General features: G+C 42.5%; 1 protein-coding gene across 2 annotated transcripts in view; it reads left to right on the top strand.

Annotated features, from left to right (window-relative positions):
- LOC140482416 (contactin-associated protein-like 5) overlaps positions 1-17,313 on the top strand; it is a 1,296,746-nt gene that overhangs the window by 487,527 nt on the left and 791,906 nt on the right. For both annotated transcript variants that reach the window (XM_072579899.1, XM_072579898.1), the window contains exon 4: positions 7,740-7,887. In XM_072579899.1, the coding sequence (XP_072436000.1) occupies positions 7,740-7,887 (148 nt within the window). The remainder of the gene's footprint in view (positions 1-7,739; positions 7,888-17,313) is intronic.

A 17,313-nucleotide genomic window follows, 5' to 3' on the forward strand; every position in this document is an offset into this window, starting at 1 on the left:
ATATTTTTCCAGTTGCTTCCTCTTCTCCATTGTTGCTTTATCGTAAGACTGTTAGAATTAGGAACGTGTCCAAGCTGTTCGACCCCCCAAGCCTGCTCTGTCATTCAATGCAATCATGGCTGACCCAACATTCACCACCAGTCCTTTCCTGCCTCTTTGCCATAACCCTTGATCCCCCTCCTAATCAAGATCCTATCCATCTCTGCCTTAAATATCCAAAAGGATTCTGTCCCACAGCTCTCCGTGACAAAGAAGTCCAAAGGCTCTTATCCATCTGTGAGAAAACAAATCCTCCTCACCTCAGTCTGAAATTGATGCCCCTTTATTTGGAGACCATGTCTGCTGGTCCTAGACTCTCATGAGGGGTACATCCGCCCACCATATACCCTGTCAAGCCCCTGAAGAATCCTATATATCTCATTGAGTTCACCTCAAATTCTTCTAAATTCCAGTGAGTAGAGTCCCAATCTTTTTCGCTTTTGCTCATAAGACACTCCCTCCATACCAGGGATCATCATAGTGAATCTTCTCTGAACTGTCTTGAATGAAGCGATTTTTTATTGTTCAATAAGGGGACCGAATAAGGGAAGTAAGGGTTCTCCCATAAGTCTCATGGTACTTATTGGAATCAAATTGCTCAGCATTCTGCAGTTTTTTTAAAAAAATTAAACACGTTCCAAAATGAACAACTTTACACTTTGCCACCCTCTACTCCATTTGCCAATTTTTTTTCCCACTTACTTAATCAATCAATTCCTCTGTAAATTGTTTGTATTCCCCTCACAGCTTGTCTTGACACTTATGATTGTGTCTCCAGTACATTTTGCTTTTCCCCTTCAAGTCATCAACACAAATTTTATCAGTTGTGGTCCCAGTACCAATCCCTGTGGGACCCTACTGGTTACATGTTGCCAACAAGGCAAAGAACTCCTTTATCCCCATTCACTGGTTTTGCCCATTAGTCAGTTCTCTATCCACATCGATATGCTACCTCTAGCAACATGAGCTATTATCTTGTGACTGGTTCCCCTCTATCCACTCTATCTAAGTCATTAATATTCTTAGTATCATTAACATTATTGGAAATTATCTCTCTTGAATTTGTAATTATATTTTGGATGTAGGTTTGCTCGTTGAGCTGGAAGGTTCATTTCCAGACGTTTCGTCACCCTACTAGGTAACTTGTAGGGTCATAAAGCATCTGGAAATGAACCTTCCAGCTCAGTGAGTCCACTTACACCCAAAACCTCAACCTGAGCCAAAAGTCTTCTCAAAACTCGCTTGTAATTATATGACAAAGTACAATTGCTTCATCTGTCATTTCATCTTATTCCATTAATATCACAACAGAACAAATTGAATGAATTAAGCCATGATGCCTTATTAAAAAGATTTGAGGAGCATCTGTGAAGGACCTAGGTTAACAATGGAGGACAACACCAAATAGAACATAGAACATAGAACATAGAACAGGCCCTTCGGCCCACGATGTTGTGCCGAACATTTGTCCTAGCTTAAGCACCCATCCATGTACCTTTCCAATTGCCGCTTAAAGGTCACCAATGATTCTGACTCTGCCACTCCCACAGGCAGTGCATTCCATGCCCCCACCACTCTCTGGGTGAAGAACCTACCCCTGGCATACCCCCTATACCTTCCACCCTTCACCTTAAATTTATGTCCCCTTGCAGATAATGCAAATAATATGAAGGAATTTGGGTCCTGGCTACATGGGACGGGGCTTCCATTGTGGTTCCATGCTTCCTGAACATATGTTTACCAATCTCTCACACAGGCTGGTAAACTGGACATAGGTTCTGTTTATTGGAAGGTATTATAGACTCATAAAGCATAAAAGAGGCCCTTTGGCCCATCCAATGTGTACCACCAAAAAAATGCCATAGACATTAGTCCCACTTTCCCGCACTTGGTCCATAGTCTTGAATGTTATAACATCTCAGGTCCTTTTCCTTTTAAAGTTTGTGAAATTTCTTGTTTCAACTGCCCTCCCAGGCAGTGCATCCCAGACCTCCACCACCATCTGGGTAAAAATGGTTTCCCTCAAATCCCCTCTCAACATCCTGCCTTTTACTTTTAGATTTTACAGGATTGCTCAGCAAGTAGATTTGTTAGAGTCCAGTTCAGCAACTACTGATACAGGAAAACAGAGTTACCAGCCTCTCACACAACATACTGCAAGTTCAATGTGCCATTGGCTGTCTTCAGATGGTCTTCATTCTGACTGATTGCTTCTTAGAATACTGTCTCTTTAAAGTGATATCGCAACAGATGCTTGTAAAAATGAAATTCCAAAACCCTGGAATATATATGAGCAAGCAAGACCAAAGGAGATGAGGAGTACTGTCGTCTGAGAGGTGGAGGGGGTGTGGATGTGAGTTGGAGTAGGGGAGTGCATTGATGGAGATTGGTTTCAAAAAGAGATGAAGGGAAAGAGGAATGAAGATGGCATTTGTGAAACTGGTGAAGGAACTTCTGAGGAACACTGACCGAAGTAACATTGCATAGCATTGAGAGAGACAATAAAGATGGTAATGAAGGATGAGAGAGAGAGAAGTAAAATAGCAAAGTTTGTGTATCTTGAAATGATTAGCTTTTGCTTGCTTTCTGGCCACAGTTCTTAGGACTGGATGTTGAGGCTTTAAATTAGTAGTCTTTCCATATTAATACACTGCCTTCAAAAAAACTTCGACACTGCTTTAGCACTTCCTTCTCTTCTGAAGGCTTTTATTCAAAGTGAGAGCATGGTCCCACATTTTACCTTGCCTGAGTGATCATGTGTGAAACTAAAGTAGGCAAAGATAAACTGTTGTTAGCTGGGCCTAATTCAGCTATCTCTAGTCATTCTCAAAGGTACCTGCCAGCAGGTATATCTATCATGAGCCATGATTGTGATCGATTTTCTGCTCCCACTCAGATCTGTGGGTCTGGAGACCAATTGCAGCAGTTGTGTTGCTATTGTGACTGTGATCAACTTAGCCCCCACCAGGAATCGAAACAAAGAACATTTATCCCTAAAATCTCCATATCCCCTCACTTCCTTTGATATCGTTGTTTTATGGGACATGGGCATCACTGGAAAGGCTAGCATTTGTAAAATAAAAGAGCTTCTATAAGTATGTAACAAAAAAGGTTGGTGAAGACAAATATCCCCTTTATAGTCTGAAAAAGGAAGTTTGATAATGGAGAGCAAGAAAATGATAGAACAATTAAATTTATTTTTATTCTGTCTTCACAGTAGAAGACAGAAGTAACTTTCCAGAAAAAAAATTAGAAAGTGGATTTCAAGCAAATTAGTATTGGTTAAAAAAAAATTTTTAGAAAAATTAATGGGATTGAAAGCTGATAAATCCTCAGGGTTTAATAATCTACATTACACTGTATTAATGGAGGCAGCCATGGAAACAGTGTGTGCCATATTCCATATGGTTGTCATATTCCAAATTACTGCAGATTCTGGATTATTCCCGTCACATTGGAGGATGGAAAATGTAACCTCACTGTTTGAAAAAGGAAGGAGGGAGATAATTACATATCAGTTGATCTAATATCACTAGTAAGGAATTGGCTGGAGGTTGTTTGAAATAGAACTTGTAACAGGGCATTTATATCATAAAAAGCACCAGCGTTACAGATAGTCAACATTGATTTATGTAAGATAAATAGTGTTTGACAAAATTAGACTATAGACTATAGAACATTACAGTGCAGTACAGGCCCTTTGGCCCTCGATGTTGTGCCGACCTGTCATACCAATCTGAAGCCCATCTAACCTACACTATTCCATGTACTTCCATATGCCTGTCCAATTACCGTAGATTTTGGAGGATGTAACTAATTAGATGAAGGAGAGCCACTGGATATCCTGTATTTGGATATTTAGAAAGCCTTTGATAAGTTCCACATAAACAGTTTTGTGCAAAATCAAAGCAGATGGGATTATTAACAATATGTGGGCATAGAATGAAAATCTATTTGTAGACTGGAAATGGTATAAATAAGTGGGTTGTTCTCAGAGTGAAAAGCTAAGTAAGACAAATGGGATACAGTCGGAATCAATGCTTGTGCCCCAGCTATTCACAATATGTAACAATGATTTGGATGAAGGAATTAAATGTAATATTCCCATGTTTGTTGATGACACAAACTAGTAGGTGTGGAAATGGTGAGGAGGATTTATAGAAGAGACGAGTTGAGTAAGTAGACAAATCCACAGCAGATGCAGTATAGTATGGAGTTGTCCATGGTAGGGAAAACAGAAACTCAGTGTATTATTTAAATAGTGATAGACTGGGAAAGATTGGTGTACAAAGGGAACTGGGTTTCCTTATACCCTGGTACTTGAAAGCAACCATGGAGGTGCACAATTGGTCTGTTGGCCTTCATTGCAAGAGAATCGTCACATCCGGAAAGGGTGGTTAAAAAGACGTTTGGCATATTAGCTATCATTACTCAGTCCTTTGAGTATAGGAGTTGGGACGTCATGTGGAGGTTGTACAGGACATTGGTGAGGCCTCTTCTGGAATACTATGTCCAGGTCTAGTCACCCAGTTATAGGAAGGATTATTTTAAGCTGGAGAGAGTTCAGGAAAGATGTACTAGGATGTTACTGGGTATGGGAGGTTTGAGTTACATAGAAAGGCTGGACAGGCTGAGACTTTTTTCACTGGAGCGCAAGAGATTGAGAGGTGACCTTACAAAAGTTTATGAAATAATGAAGGGTGTAGAGAGGGTTAATGGTAGTTGTCTTTTCCCTAGGGTGGCGGATTTCAAGATTGGGGGTGCATTTTTAAGGTGAAAGAAGAGAGATTTAGAAAAGTCATAAGAGGTAATTTTTTTTCACAGAGGGTGGTTCTCATGTCGATTAAACTTCCTGAGGAAGTGGTGGATGTGGGTACAATTTCAATGTTTAAAAAACATTAGATAAGCACATGAATAGGAAAGGTTTGAAGGGATATGGGCCTGAAGCAGGCAAGTGGGACTAGTTCAGTTTGGGATTCTGTTTGGTATGGACTGGTTGGACCGCAGGGTCTGTTTCTGTGCAGTAGGACCGTATGATTTGAGTCCAGGAGCATGAAAGTCTACTGCAGCTGTAAAAGACATTGTTGAGATCACACCTCAAGTACACTGTGCAGATTTGCTGTCCTTACGTAAGGATGGAAGATGGAATGCAGCAAAGGATCATGAGACTGATTTCTGGGCTAGCACATTTGACGTATGAGGAGAGATTGGGTCAACCTTACCTACATTTACTGGAATTTAGAAGAATGAGGTGGGATCTCATTGAAATGTATAAAATGGTGACAGGACTAGGCAGAGTGATGGGATGATGTTTACTCTGGCTGGGAGTGGAGAGCCCGAACAATCGGCCACAGGATACAGGGTAAAAAAGTGTGGTGGTGGAAAAGCATAGCCAGTCAGGCAGCGTCCAAAGAGCAGGAGAGTTGATATTTTGAGTATAAGTTCTTAGTCAGGAAATTTGAAGATCTTGATCACATTCCTGATGAAGAGCTTATGCTTGAAACATTGAATCTCCTGCTCCTTGGTTATCACCTGACTGGCTGTGCTTTTCCAGCACAACACTTTTTGACTCTGATCTCCATCATCTCCAGTTCTCACTTACTCCACAGGCTACAGGATAGGCCATTTTGGATTGAGCTGAGGAGAAATTTCTTCTTTCAGAGGGTAATGAACTTGTAGAATTCTCTAGCACAGAAGGCTGTGATGGTGAAGTCACTTAATATATTTAAGAAAAAAAGATGTATTTCCAGAAGCTAAAGGTGTCAAGGTATATGGGGGGAGAGTAGGAGGTGGCATTGAGATAGAGAATCAGCCAAGCACATTTTAGGGTGGGGTGAGGACACAATGGACTGAATGGCCTCTTCCAAGTTTCTATGTCCCCCCCACCCCCTCGTCAAATTTCCTTAAGAACTGGTGGTGAGGTGCCTTCTTGAATGATCATGTTCTATTTGGTCCAGGTCAAGCTAAAGTGCTGAGGGGAAGATGCGTCCAGGACTTGTGGTTTTGAAGGCCGTTCTGTAAGGTGGCATGATAGGTCGCTCACCAGCTCTCCACATGGCCATCAAGACCCTGATTCCCCCATAAGGTTCTGCCAAATTACTGTCTTTCAAAAGAACATCGATGCCTGTACCATGCATCAGTGCATGGTGATGTCATGAGGTGTGCTATCTAAATACAAGGCTTTTTTTTAATGAAGGGAAACATCTCTATAATTGGCAATGGGTTGGGTGTGAGATCTTCAAACACAACCACATGGTTACTGATGGTACAGCAACAGGACATTGTGCTTGGAACGTCACTAACCCTTGACTGTAAAATGTTGCTAAAATGTTAATATAACAAAAAAGCAACAGAGAAGAAGGACAAATAAAAAAAAATAGACTTGGTTTACAAGGAGAAAGCAAAATGTACTTTTCATCAGTTAAGCTGCTGAGGATAGATTGGAGAAGCTGGGATTATTCTCCTTGTAGGGCAGCAGGCTGAGAGAAGATTTGATTGAAGTAATGAATATCATGGGAGCTCTGAGCAAAGTAAATGGAACAAAAATTTTCCCACTCTTGAAAGGATCAAGAATGAGATGGTACAGACTGAAAGTAATTAATGAAAGAAGCAGAGTGGAAGGGAAATGCAGTGGCTCAGTGGTTAGCACTTCTACCTCACAGTGTCAAGAAGTTGGGTTCAATTCCAGCCTTGGGTGACTGTGTTTGCATGGGGTTGGCAGGTTCTCCCCACATCAGTGTGGGTTTCCTCCAAATGCTCCAGTTTCCACCCACAGTTCAAAGATGTGCAGGTTAGGTGCACTAGAGACTGAGGGTGACCTTTCAGAAGTTTATAAAATCATGAGGGCCATGGAAAGGGTGAAAATTTAAGGTCTTTTCCCCAGGATAAGGGTGTCCAAAACTCGAGGGCATAGGTTTAAAGTGAGAGGGAGAAGATTGAAAAGGGACCCAAGGGGCAACGTTTTCATGCAGAAGGTAGTGCGTGTATGGAATGAGCTGCCAGAGGAGGTGGTGGAGGCTGGTCCAATTACAACATTTAAAAGGCATCTGAATGGATATATAAATAGGAAGGGTTTAGAGGGATATGGGGCAAATGCTGATAAATGGGACTTGATTAATGAAGGATATCTGGTCGGCATGGGTGAGTTTAACTGAAGGGTCTGTTTCCATGCTGTATGTCTCTATGACCATATTAAATTGTCCCATAGTGTCCAAGAATATGCAGGATCAGTGGGCTAATTATGGTAAATGTGGGTTATGGGGATACGTTGGAATTCTTTTCAGAGAGTCCGTGCAAACTCGAATGGGCCCAATGGCCTTTATCCACATGGTCATCATTCTATGATTTGACTTTGTGATATGATGAAAACCTTTTCACTCAGTGAGTGGTTGATGTCTGGAATGCAGTGTCTGGAGGTACGGTGGAAGCAGGCTCAATCAATGCATTCAAAACGGAATGAGATGGTTATTTTAAAAAAAAGTGAAGGATTATGGGAAGAAATCTTGCTCATTTGGTGATCAGCACAGATGCAATAGACCGAATGGCCTCCTATGCAGTAACATTTCTGGTACTCTGTGTGATTCAAGGCAGTAACATTAAACTCAATTGTTCAGTTGTTTCTTCTGGATGGAATGTTTCATTAAGGAATTATTAATTGGACGTTGTTATTAATCGGTTTCTGTCCTTTTTCTTCTTCATAGGCTTTCCCAGGAAACTCTAATGCGGACAGTGTTGTGCACCACAAGCTCCAGTACTCCGTCAGAGCCAGATTCCTTCGTTTTGCCCCTCTCCAGTGGAATCCTACTGGTAGAATAGGAATGAGAGTTGAGGTTTATGGCTGCTCCTACAGTAAGTACAGGTTTCTCTGGGAAAGGCTTGTGTCTCATTGTCAAGTGATTATTTTTGCAGGGATTATGGTGTTCATCACATCATAATGAGGTACTTTGTTCAATGCTGGAGAGGGAGAGAGAGAGGGAGACAAAGACTTACATCTGAGTCGCTAAGTACATCTCTCAGGAATGCTTTAGTGATCTGCATGCCAAGAAGTGAATTAAAGCATTCTTGTTCTTCTGTAAGTAAACAGACACACACCAAAGCCCCAAAGAATAATTCAATTTCACTAACACCTGAACTTGCGGGAAAAAAAAACAACACTACCTAATTTGTATTTTCATGGAACTCATTAACTGGTCTCTGTGTTGAAACGTTAACTGTTCCAGCCTACTTGGGACAGTGACTCTAAGATAGTGTGGACAGCTGTCTTATTCTGTACTTACCTGTGCCTGAAATGGGAAGTCTTTGCGTGCTCAGAACTAACATGTTTTGGTCGTGTTTTTCTTTCAGTATGGGTTGTCGGGTCAAAGCAAGTCAAAAAAAATTATGAAAAAATGCTAAAAACTACCTCGAAGCAGTCAATTTTCCAACTTGTCTTGTGTAGCTCAAAATAGAATAGAATTGAATTGAATTTAATGTCACGTGTACGGAGGCACAGTGAAAAGCTTTGTCTTGCGAGCAATACAGGCAGATCACAGAGTTAAGTAACACAGATAAGTAAATAATAGGTAAATAGCAGTAAAAACAAAAATACTGGTACAGGCGAATGTTAAGAGTTTGTGAGTCCTACTCGTAAAATAGAGGTCTACTTTGACTGGTCATGGAATCAAAAGATTCTAAGATGGAAAAACAGGAATGGGCTAATTGGTCTTTCGAGCTTTTCCTGTCATTCGATAGGATGATGACTGTTCTGACATAGAACATAGAACATAGAAGAATACAGCGCAGTACAGGCCCTTTGGCCCTCGATGTTGCACCGATCCAAGCCCACCTAACCTACACTAGCCCACTATCCTCCATATGCCTATCCAATGCCCATTTAAATGCCCATAAAGAGGGAGAGTCCACCACTGCTACTGGCAGGGCATTTCATGAACTCACGACTCGCTGAGTAAAGAATCTACCCCTAACATCTGTCCTATACCTACCACCCCTTAATTTAAAGCTATGCCCCCTCGTAATAGCTGACTCCATACGTGGAAAAAGGTTCTCATGGTCAACCCTATCTAAACCCCTAATCATCTTGTACACCTCTATCAAATCACCCCTAAACCTTCTTTTCTCCAATAAAAACAGTCCCAAGTGCCTCAGCCTTTCCTCATAAGATCTTCCTACCATACCAGGCAACATCCTGGTAAACCTCCTCTGCACCCGTTCCAGTGCCTCCACATCCTTCCTAGAGTATGGCGATCAAAACTGCACACAATACTCCAGATGCGGCCGCACCAGAGTCTTATACAACTGCAACATGACCTCAGGACTCTGGAACTCAATTCCTCTACCAATAAAAGCCAGTACGCCATATGCCTTCTTCACAGCACTATTTACCTGGGTGGCAACTTTCAGAGATCTGTGTACATGGACACCAAGATCCCTCTGCTCATCCACACTACCAAGTATCTGACCATTAGCCCAGTACCCCATCTTTTTGTTACTCTTACCAAGGTGAATCACCTCACACTTACCCACATTGAACTCCATTTGCCACCTTTCTGCCCAACTCTGCAGCTTATCTATATCCCGCTGTAACCTGACACATCCTTCCTCACTGTTAACAACTCCACCGACTTTCGTATCATCTGCAAACTTGCTCACTCAACCTTCTAGCCCCTCCTCCAGGTCATTTACAAAAATGACAAACAGCAGTTGTCCCAAAACAGATCCTTGCGGAACACCGCTAGTAACTGCATTCCAAGATGAACATTTACCATCAACTACTACCCTCTGTCTTCTTCCAGCCAGCAATTCCTAATCCAAATCTCCAACTCACCCTCAATGCCATACCTCCGTTATTTTTGCAGTAGGCTACCATGGGGAACCTTATCAAACGCCTTACTAAAATCCATATACACCACATCTACCGCTTTGCCCTCGTATACCTCCTTAGTCACCTTCTCAAAGAATTCAATAAGTTTTGTGAGGCACAATCTGCCCTTCACAAAACCATGCTGACTATCCTTGATCACATTATTCCTATCCAAGTGTTCATAAATCCTATCCCTTACAATTCTCTCTAAGATCTTGCCCATAGCAGAAGTGAGGCTCACCGGCCTACAGTTACTAGGGTTATCCCTACTCCCCTTTTTGAATAAGGGAACCACATTTGCTATCCTCCAGTCTTCTGGCACTATTCCTGTAGACAACGAGGAAATAAAAATCAAGGCCAATAGTTCTGCAATCTCCTCCCTTGCTTCCCAGAGAATCCTAGGTTAAATGCCATCAGGCCCAGGGGACTTATCTATTTTCACCCTTTCCAGAATTTCCGACACCTCTTCCCTACATACCTCAAAGCCGTCCATTCTAATTAATTGTGACTCAGTATTCATATCGGCAACAATGTCCTGTTCCTGAGTGAATACTGACGAAAAGTATTCATTCAGTGTCTCCCCAATCTCTTCAGCCTCCACATGCAACTTCCCACTACTATCCTTGACTGGACCTATTCCTAGCCTAGTCATTCTTTTATTCCTGACATACCAATAGAAAGTCTTTGGGTTTTCCCTAATCCTACCAACTAAGGACTTTTCGTGTCCCCTCCTTGCTGCTCTTAGCTCTTTCTTCAGATCCTTCCTGGCTACCTTATAACTCTCAATCACCCCAATTGAACCTTCACGCCTCATCTTTACATAGGCCGCCCTCTTCCCTTTAACAAGGGATTCCAATTCCTTATTAAACTACGGCTCCCTCACATGACCCTTTCCTCCCTGCCTGACAGGTACATACTTATCAAGGACACTCAATAGTTGCTCCTTGAACAAGCTCCACATATCAATTATGCCCTTGCCTTGAAGCCTACTTTTCCAAGCCACGCATCCTAAATCATGCCTCACCGCATCATAATTTCCCTGCCCCCAACTATAACTCTTGCCCTGCAGTGCACACTTATCCCTCTCCATCACTAGAGTAAAAGTCACCGAATTGTGGTCACTGTCCCCAAAGTGCTCACCTACCTCCAATTCTAACACTTGGCCTGGTTTGTTACGCAGAACCAAATCCAGTATGGCCTCACCTCTTGTTGGCCTGTTTACATATTGTGTCAGGAAACCCTCCTGCACACATTGGACAAACACCGACCCATCTAACGAACTCGAGCTATAGCTTTCCCAGTCAATATCAGGAAAGTTAAAGTCACCCATAACAACCACCCTATTACTTTCACTCTTCTCCTGAATCATCCTCACAATCCTTTCTTCTACATCTCTAGGACTATGAGGAGGCCTGTAGAAAACTCCTAACAGGGTGAACTCACCTTTCCTATTCCTAACCTCAGCCCAAACTACCTCAGATGGCGAGTCTTCATCCATCGTCCTTTCCACCGCTGTAATACTATCTTTGACAAGCAATGCCACACCTCCCCCTCTTTTACCCCCACCTCTGACCCTACTAAAACATCTAAACCCTGAAACCTGCAACAGCCAATCCTGTCCCAGTTCTACCCATGTCTCTGTAATAGCCACAACATCGAAATCCCAGGTACCAACCCACGCTGCAAGTTCACCTACCTTATTTCGTATCCTTCTTGCATTGAAGTATACACACTTCAAGCCACTTTCCTGTTTACAGGCATCCTCCTTTGAGATTGATGCCATGTTCCTAACCTCCCTACACTCCAGGTCCCGCACCCTAAAGCTACAGTCTAGGTTCCCATGCCCCTGCAGAGTTAGTTTAAACCACCCCCAAGAGCACTAGCAAACCTCCCCCCAAGGATACTGGTGCCCCTCAGGTTCACTTTCCTGTCCTTTCCCTATAGTCCTTAATTCCCCGACTGATCGAGAATCAATCTGTCTCAATCTTATATACGCACAAGGACTCTGCAGGTCTGTATAGCAATGAGTTAATTACATCCATTTCCAAATGTGCCTTTTTTATTTGTGTTTAACTTTGGAAATTATATTGATGATGTAATAGAGCAATGCTGTCGAATCATTAAATGAAGGAAGTCATTCTGCCTGTAACTCGCACTGTGAATGCGTTGTAGACACCAGGGAACATTTATATCAAATAAAGTGAACCTTTGCAATGTGCATTCTTAACAAAAAAAGGTCTGATGACTTATCTTAATTAATGGTAGTAAGCACAGCTATACATGTAATAGGCGCTTTAATCTTCCTTATGATGTCAAATGATGTGCCTTTTAAGGTCATTGTACAAATTTCGACAAGTCCCTAAATGATCAAGCTCATCCTCACCCTCAACAACTTCTCTTTTAACTCCTTTCATTTTCTTCAGGTCAGAGGGGTGGCCAGGCATATCTGCATGGACCCCAGTTATGCTTGTCTCTACGTGGGGTATGTGGAACATGCCTTGTTTCAGTCCTATTCCAACCCCACCCACAACTCTTTCTCCAATGTATCGATGATATCATCAGTGCTGCTTCCTTCTCTTGTCTGGAATTGTAAAATGTTAATCGATTTCACTTCTAATTTCAATCCTGCCCTGACTTACACCTGGTTTATCTCTGACTCCTCCCTTCCCTTCCTTGACATTTCTATTTCTATTTTTGGGAATAGACTGGCCACTATAATATCCACTATAAACTCACCAACTCCCACAGCTACTGGGACTATACATCCTCATACCCTACTTCCTGGAAATACTCTATTTCATTCTCTCAGTTTCTCCATCTCTGTTGCATATGTTCCCCTTGAGGCCAACTTCAACAAGGGAAATGTCCACCTTATTTAACTCAAAATGGAGGGTTCAACATAATTCACACTTCAGTTTCAGCCTCAGATATTGATACAGGTGAGATTCAGAGAACGAATACAAGCCCATGTTCTAATCCTTATATGTCTCATTCATGCAGATAAGGTGGAGTGTGTTTTAGAAAAATACACTACGAACAACTGAAGCATCACTTCCTCATTTCTACCTTCCACTTCCTTTGAGAGAAAGGATAATATTCTATGTGCCTCTTTGTGCTTGTGCATAAGAGTTTCGTGAATACCCATATCCATTTGCTCCTCCACAGTCCCAAAGTTTCAATCCAGTGGAGATAACAGAGATCTCCAGAATGCCAATGAGAGATCCACATTATGGGGAGTCTCATTATATCATACCCCAGTCGGGCATTTAACAGGCCAAAACTGGGCCTACCCCTGTCAGCTAAGATCCTTCTCTCCATGAGTTGTCGCCCTTTGATAGGCCAGCAGCTCTCTGCATATTAAAACTGCTGGGAGGTCTTGGCTTCTGCTTGTAAATACACCCCCCAGTGCTGAGGAGTGTCACTGCATCCCAGGCTGGAGGTGAGGGTGGGTGGAAGGAGGAACCACTAGGCCAGTGTCAAGGGGGAAGGGATTGGGGTGGAGGTGAGAAAAGAAAAGACAGTAATGCAGGGGCTTAGCTCTTGGGATTCCTCCCCTTCTGAATGATTAGTTCCTCTCAATTGCATAACAAGTAGCTGTGAACAAAGGGCACCCCAGGGAGCCTGCAACAAACAGCATTCACTTCCCCAGTGCCCTGCCTGATGACTCTCCTTCCCACTATCATGTTGTTACTTGTAGGGGTAAGGTGGAGTCCTTAAGTGACTATGAATCAACAATTTGGTGTCCTCAATTAACAGTGGTATGGCAAGGCAGAAGACAGTGGATAGCTCATTAAAAAAAGCCTCTTAGATGTCAGGGTGTTTACCCATGGATTCCAGCCATGGAAATCTGGAATGCACTGTCTGGGATAATGACAGAGAAACCTTACAACCTTTAGAACATAGAATATTACAGCGCAGTACAGACCCTTCGGCCCTTGATGTTGTGCTAACCTGTGGAACTGATCTGAAGCCCATCTAACCTACACTATTCCATTCTCGTCCATATACTTATCCAATGACCATTTAAATGCCCTTAAAGTTGGCGGGTCTACTACCGTTGCAGGCAGTGTGTTCCATGCCCCTACTACTCTATGAATAAAGAAACTACCTCTGACATTTGACCTATATCTATCACCCCTCAACCTAAAGCTATGTCCCCTCGTGCTAGCCATCCAAGGAAAAAGGCTCTCACTGTCCAACGCATCTAACCCTCTAATTATCTTATACGTCTCAACTAAATTGCCTCTCAACCTTCTTCTCTCTAACGAAAACAGCCTCAAGCCCCTCAGCCTTTCCTATAAGACCTTCTCTCCATACCAGGCAACATCCTAGTAAATCTCCTCTGAGCCCTTTCCAAAGCTTCCATATCCTTCCTATAATGCAGTGACCAGAACAGTACGCAATACTCCAAATGTGGCCACACCAGAGCTTTGTACAGCTGCAGCATAGTTCGGAACTATCTCATGGTTCCGAAACTCAATCTGTCTACCAATAAAAGCTAACACACCATATGCCTTCTTAACAACCCGATCAACCAGGGCGGCAACTTTCAAGGATCTATGTACCTGGACAGTGAGATCTCTTTGTCATCTACACTACTAAGAATCTTACCATTAGTCCAGGACTCTGCATCCATGATACTCCTTCCAAAATGAATCATCCCACACTTCTCTGCATTTAACTCCATTTGCCACCTCTCAGCCCAGCTCTGCAGCGTATCTAGATCCCTCTGTAACCTACAACATTCTTCACCACTATCCACAACTGTATCAACCTTAGTGTCATCCACAGATTTACTAACCCATCCTTCTATGCCCTCATCCAGGTCATCTAAATAAATGACAAACAACAGTGGACCCAAACAGATCCTTGCAGTATCCCACTGGTAACTAAACTCCAGGATGAATATTTCCCATTAACCACCACCCTCTGTCTTCTTTCAGCTAGCCAATTTCTGATCCAAACCTCTAAATCACCCTCAATCCCATGCCTCTGTATTTTGTGCAATAGGCTACCATCAGGAACCTTATCGAAAGCCTTACTGAAATCCATATACACCACATCAACCGCTTTACCCTCATCCTCCTGTTTAGTCACCATCTCAAATAAGGTTTGTGAGGCACGACCTACTCTTCACAAAACCGTGTTGACTATCGCTAATCAACTTATTCCTTTCTAGATGATTATAAATCCTATCTCTTGTAATCCTTTCCAACAGTTTATGCACAACCAAAGTAAGGCTCACAGCTCTATAATTTCCAGGGTTATCTCTACTCCCCTTCTTGAACAAGGGAACAACATTTGCTATCCTCCAGTCTTCTGGCTGTATTGCTGTACACAATGATGGCATAAAGATCAAAGCCAAAGGTTTGGCAATCTCTTTCCTGGCTTCCCAGAGAATCCTAGGATAAATCCCATGTGCTCCACGGGACTTACCTTTTTTTTTATGCTTTCCAGATTGCTAACACCTCTTTAAAAAGGTACTTGGATGAACACTTAACATATTATAATATAGAAGGCTGTGTAGATTGAAACTGGGTCTGTGTAAATTGATTGACATAGACTCGATAGCCATGGGGATCCCTCCTGTGTTCTGTGACTCTAGGGCTGTCCACAAAACTGTCCACTGATGATTTAATCAGGTTGGAGGTGCAAAGATGGCCAAGGCCGAGTGACCACTGTGTCCCTGATTAAAAGCACCCATTGACCACCTTGGGGTATGGAATGGACAAGATTGTCTTGCACTGCTTAAAAATAAAATTCCAAATGATCTGATCACAGCCACTTTCTCCAGCAGCCCCTGTCCCCTGCCATCACCATGACTTCGGTCTTCACTCCTTTGCAACTTCCTTTTTACCATTCACATCCAATCTCCCAACTTGGCACTGCCTGAAAACAAGGGTATACAACTCCCACCTGCTGAAGCTTAATCAACAATTTATGCAGAGAGGAGCTTTCCCAGTGGCAGAATGCTGGAAGAACACAACAAGCCAGGCAGCATCAGGAAGTGGACAAGTCAACGTTTCAGAGGTAACCCTTCTTCAGGACTGGAGTTGGCACTGCCATAGAAAATGGACATGGTTTGACAGTCTTTCTCACCAAGGAATTGGTCAGAGCTAGGGTAAGCTCATCTTTTCTAAATCAGGCATGATCAGAACCTCCTGCCAGGAATGTGGAGCTGTTTTTTAACACCACAAAAACTGTGGGGTCGCAACTTGATCGTAATTGTCATCCTCGGAAACTCCAACCCACTAAACCGAGTGCAAAGAACGAAAACATGGGGGCACCCAGCAATCGGATTTATTTTCCAAGACACCAGCAATTGTTATGAATGACCTTATGTGCAAGTGGAGGAGACCACCAAATCTTGACCTAATGGATTCTCGAGCAGAGTGATTAGGATATGCACTCCTTCTTCACCATTGTTCAAACAGCAATTTTAATTGAAGAGTAAATGGAAAGATGAGCAAACAAGGGTTTTCTTCCCTGTCCCATTCAGTCCTACAGTCCTACCCCTCCTTCCTGGGTCCCACACATATCCTTTGGGGTTAGGTACAGCAAGGCAGCAATGGAGAGTGTTGCGTGGAGACTGCAGCAAAGTTTTTGCCCAAAACTTAAATTCTTCTGCTCCTCAGATGCTGCCTGACTTGCTGTGCTTTTCCAGCACCACTCTCAACTCGAATCTCCAGCATCTACAATCATCACTTTCGCCTTGGCCTGTGATTAGCAATCCCCCTTTACACACGTAAACAGGACTCTTCATTCCAAAGACCCATCAAAGTCTTCAAAACAAAAAGTACAAAGAAATGTGGATGCTGAAAATCAGAAATTATTGGTCAGGGAAAATGCAACCCCAAAATTTACAAGGAATTTTGTCATTGTGGTAGCACAAGAAACTTGAAATGAATGAGATAATTGTAATTTTGTCGATGTATCATTTCAAGATTTTACTTGGATTAAAAGGGCTCACTGACTTTTTTTTTGCATTTTAATTTAAATACTTTATCTTTCTTGAGGATAGTGACTGTCACACTTGCAGGTAAACAGAATGGTTTGATAACATTTTAAATTACAATCAAAGTCATTCCTACTTGGTTTGATAATAGTCCTCAGTGACTGCAGAGCTGTGTGACACTGCTGTGTACATCATTGAGCATTTAGCCAATATCCTCTGCAAGCTTCTCAGCGCTGAGACACTGAAACCAGCGAAATTGTGTGAAGCCATCTGGAAGAGAAATCTTGCACTTCCCCAGTGCCTTGACATGAAAGAATCTTAAGTGTTTTCGATGCTGGGCATTTATTGCAAATCCGGTGTATTTATATCTCTGTTGTTGTCAGCTTCAACTCAGTTGGTGGTACTCTTGCCTGTGAGTCCAAAGGTTGTGGCTTTTATTCCCACTCCAGGGACTGGAACA

Source organism: Chiloscyllium punctatum, chromosome 10, assembly GCF_047496795.1.
Source record: "Chiloscyllium punctatum isolate Juve2018m chromosome 10, sChiPun1.3, whole genome shotgun sequence".
Classification (NCBI taxonomy): Eukaryota; Metazoa; Chordata; class Chondrichthyes; order Orectolobiformes; family Hemiscylliidae; genus Chiloscyllium; species Chiloscyllium punctatum.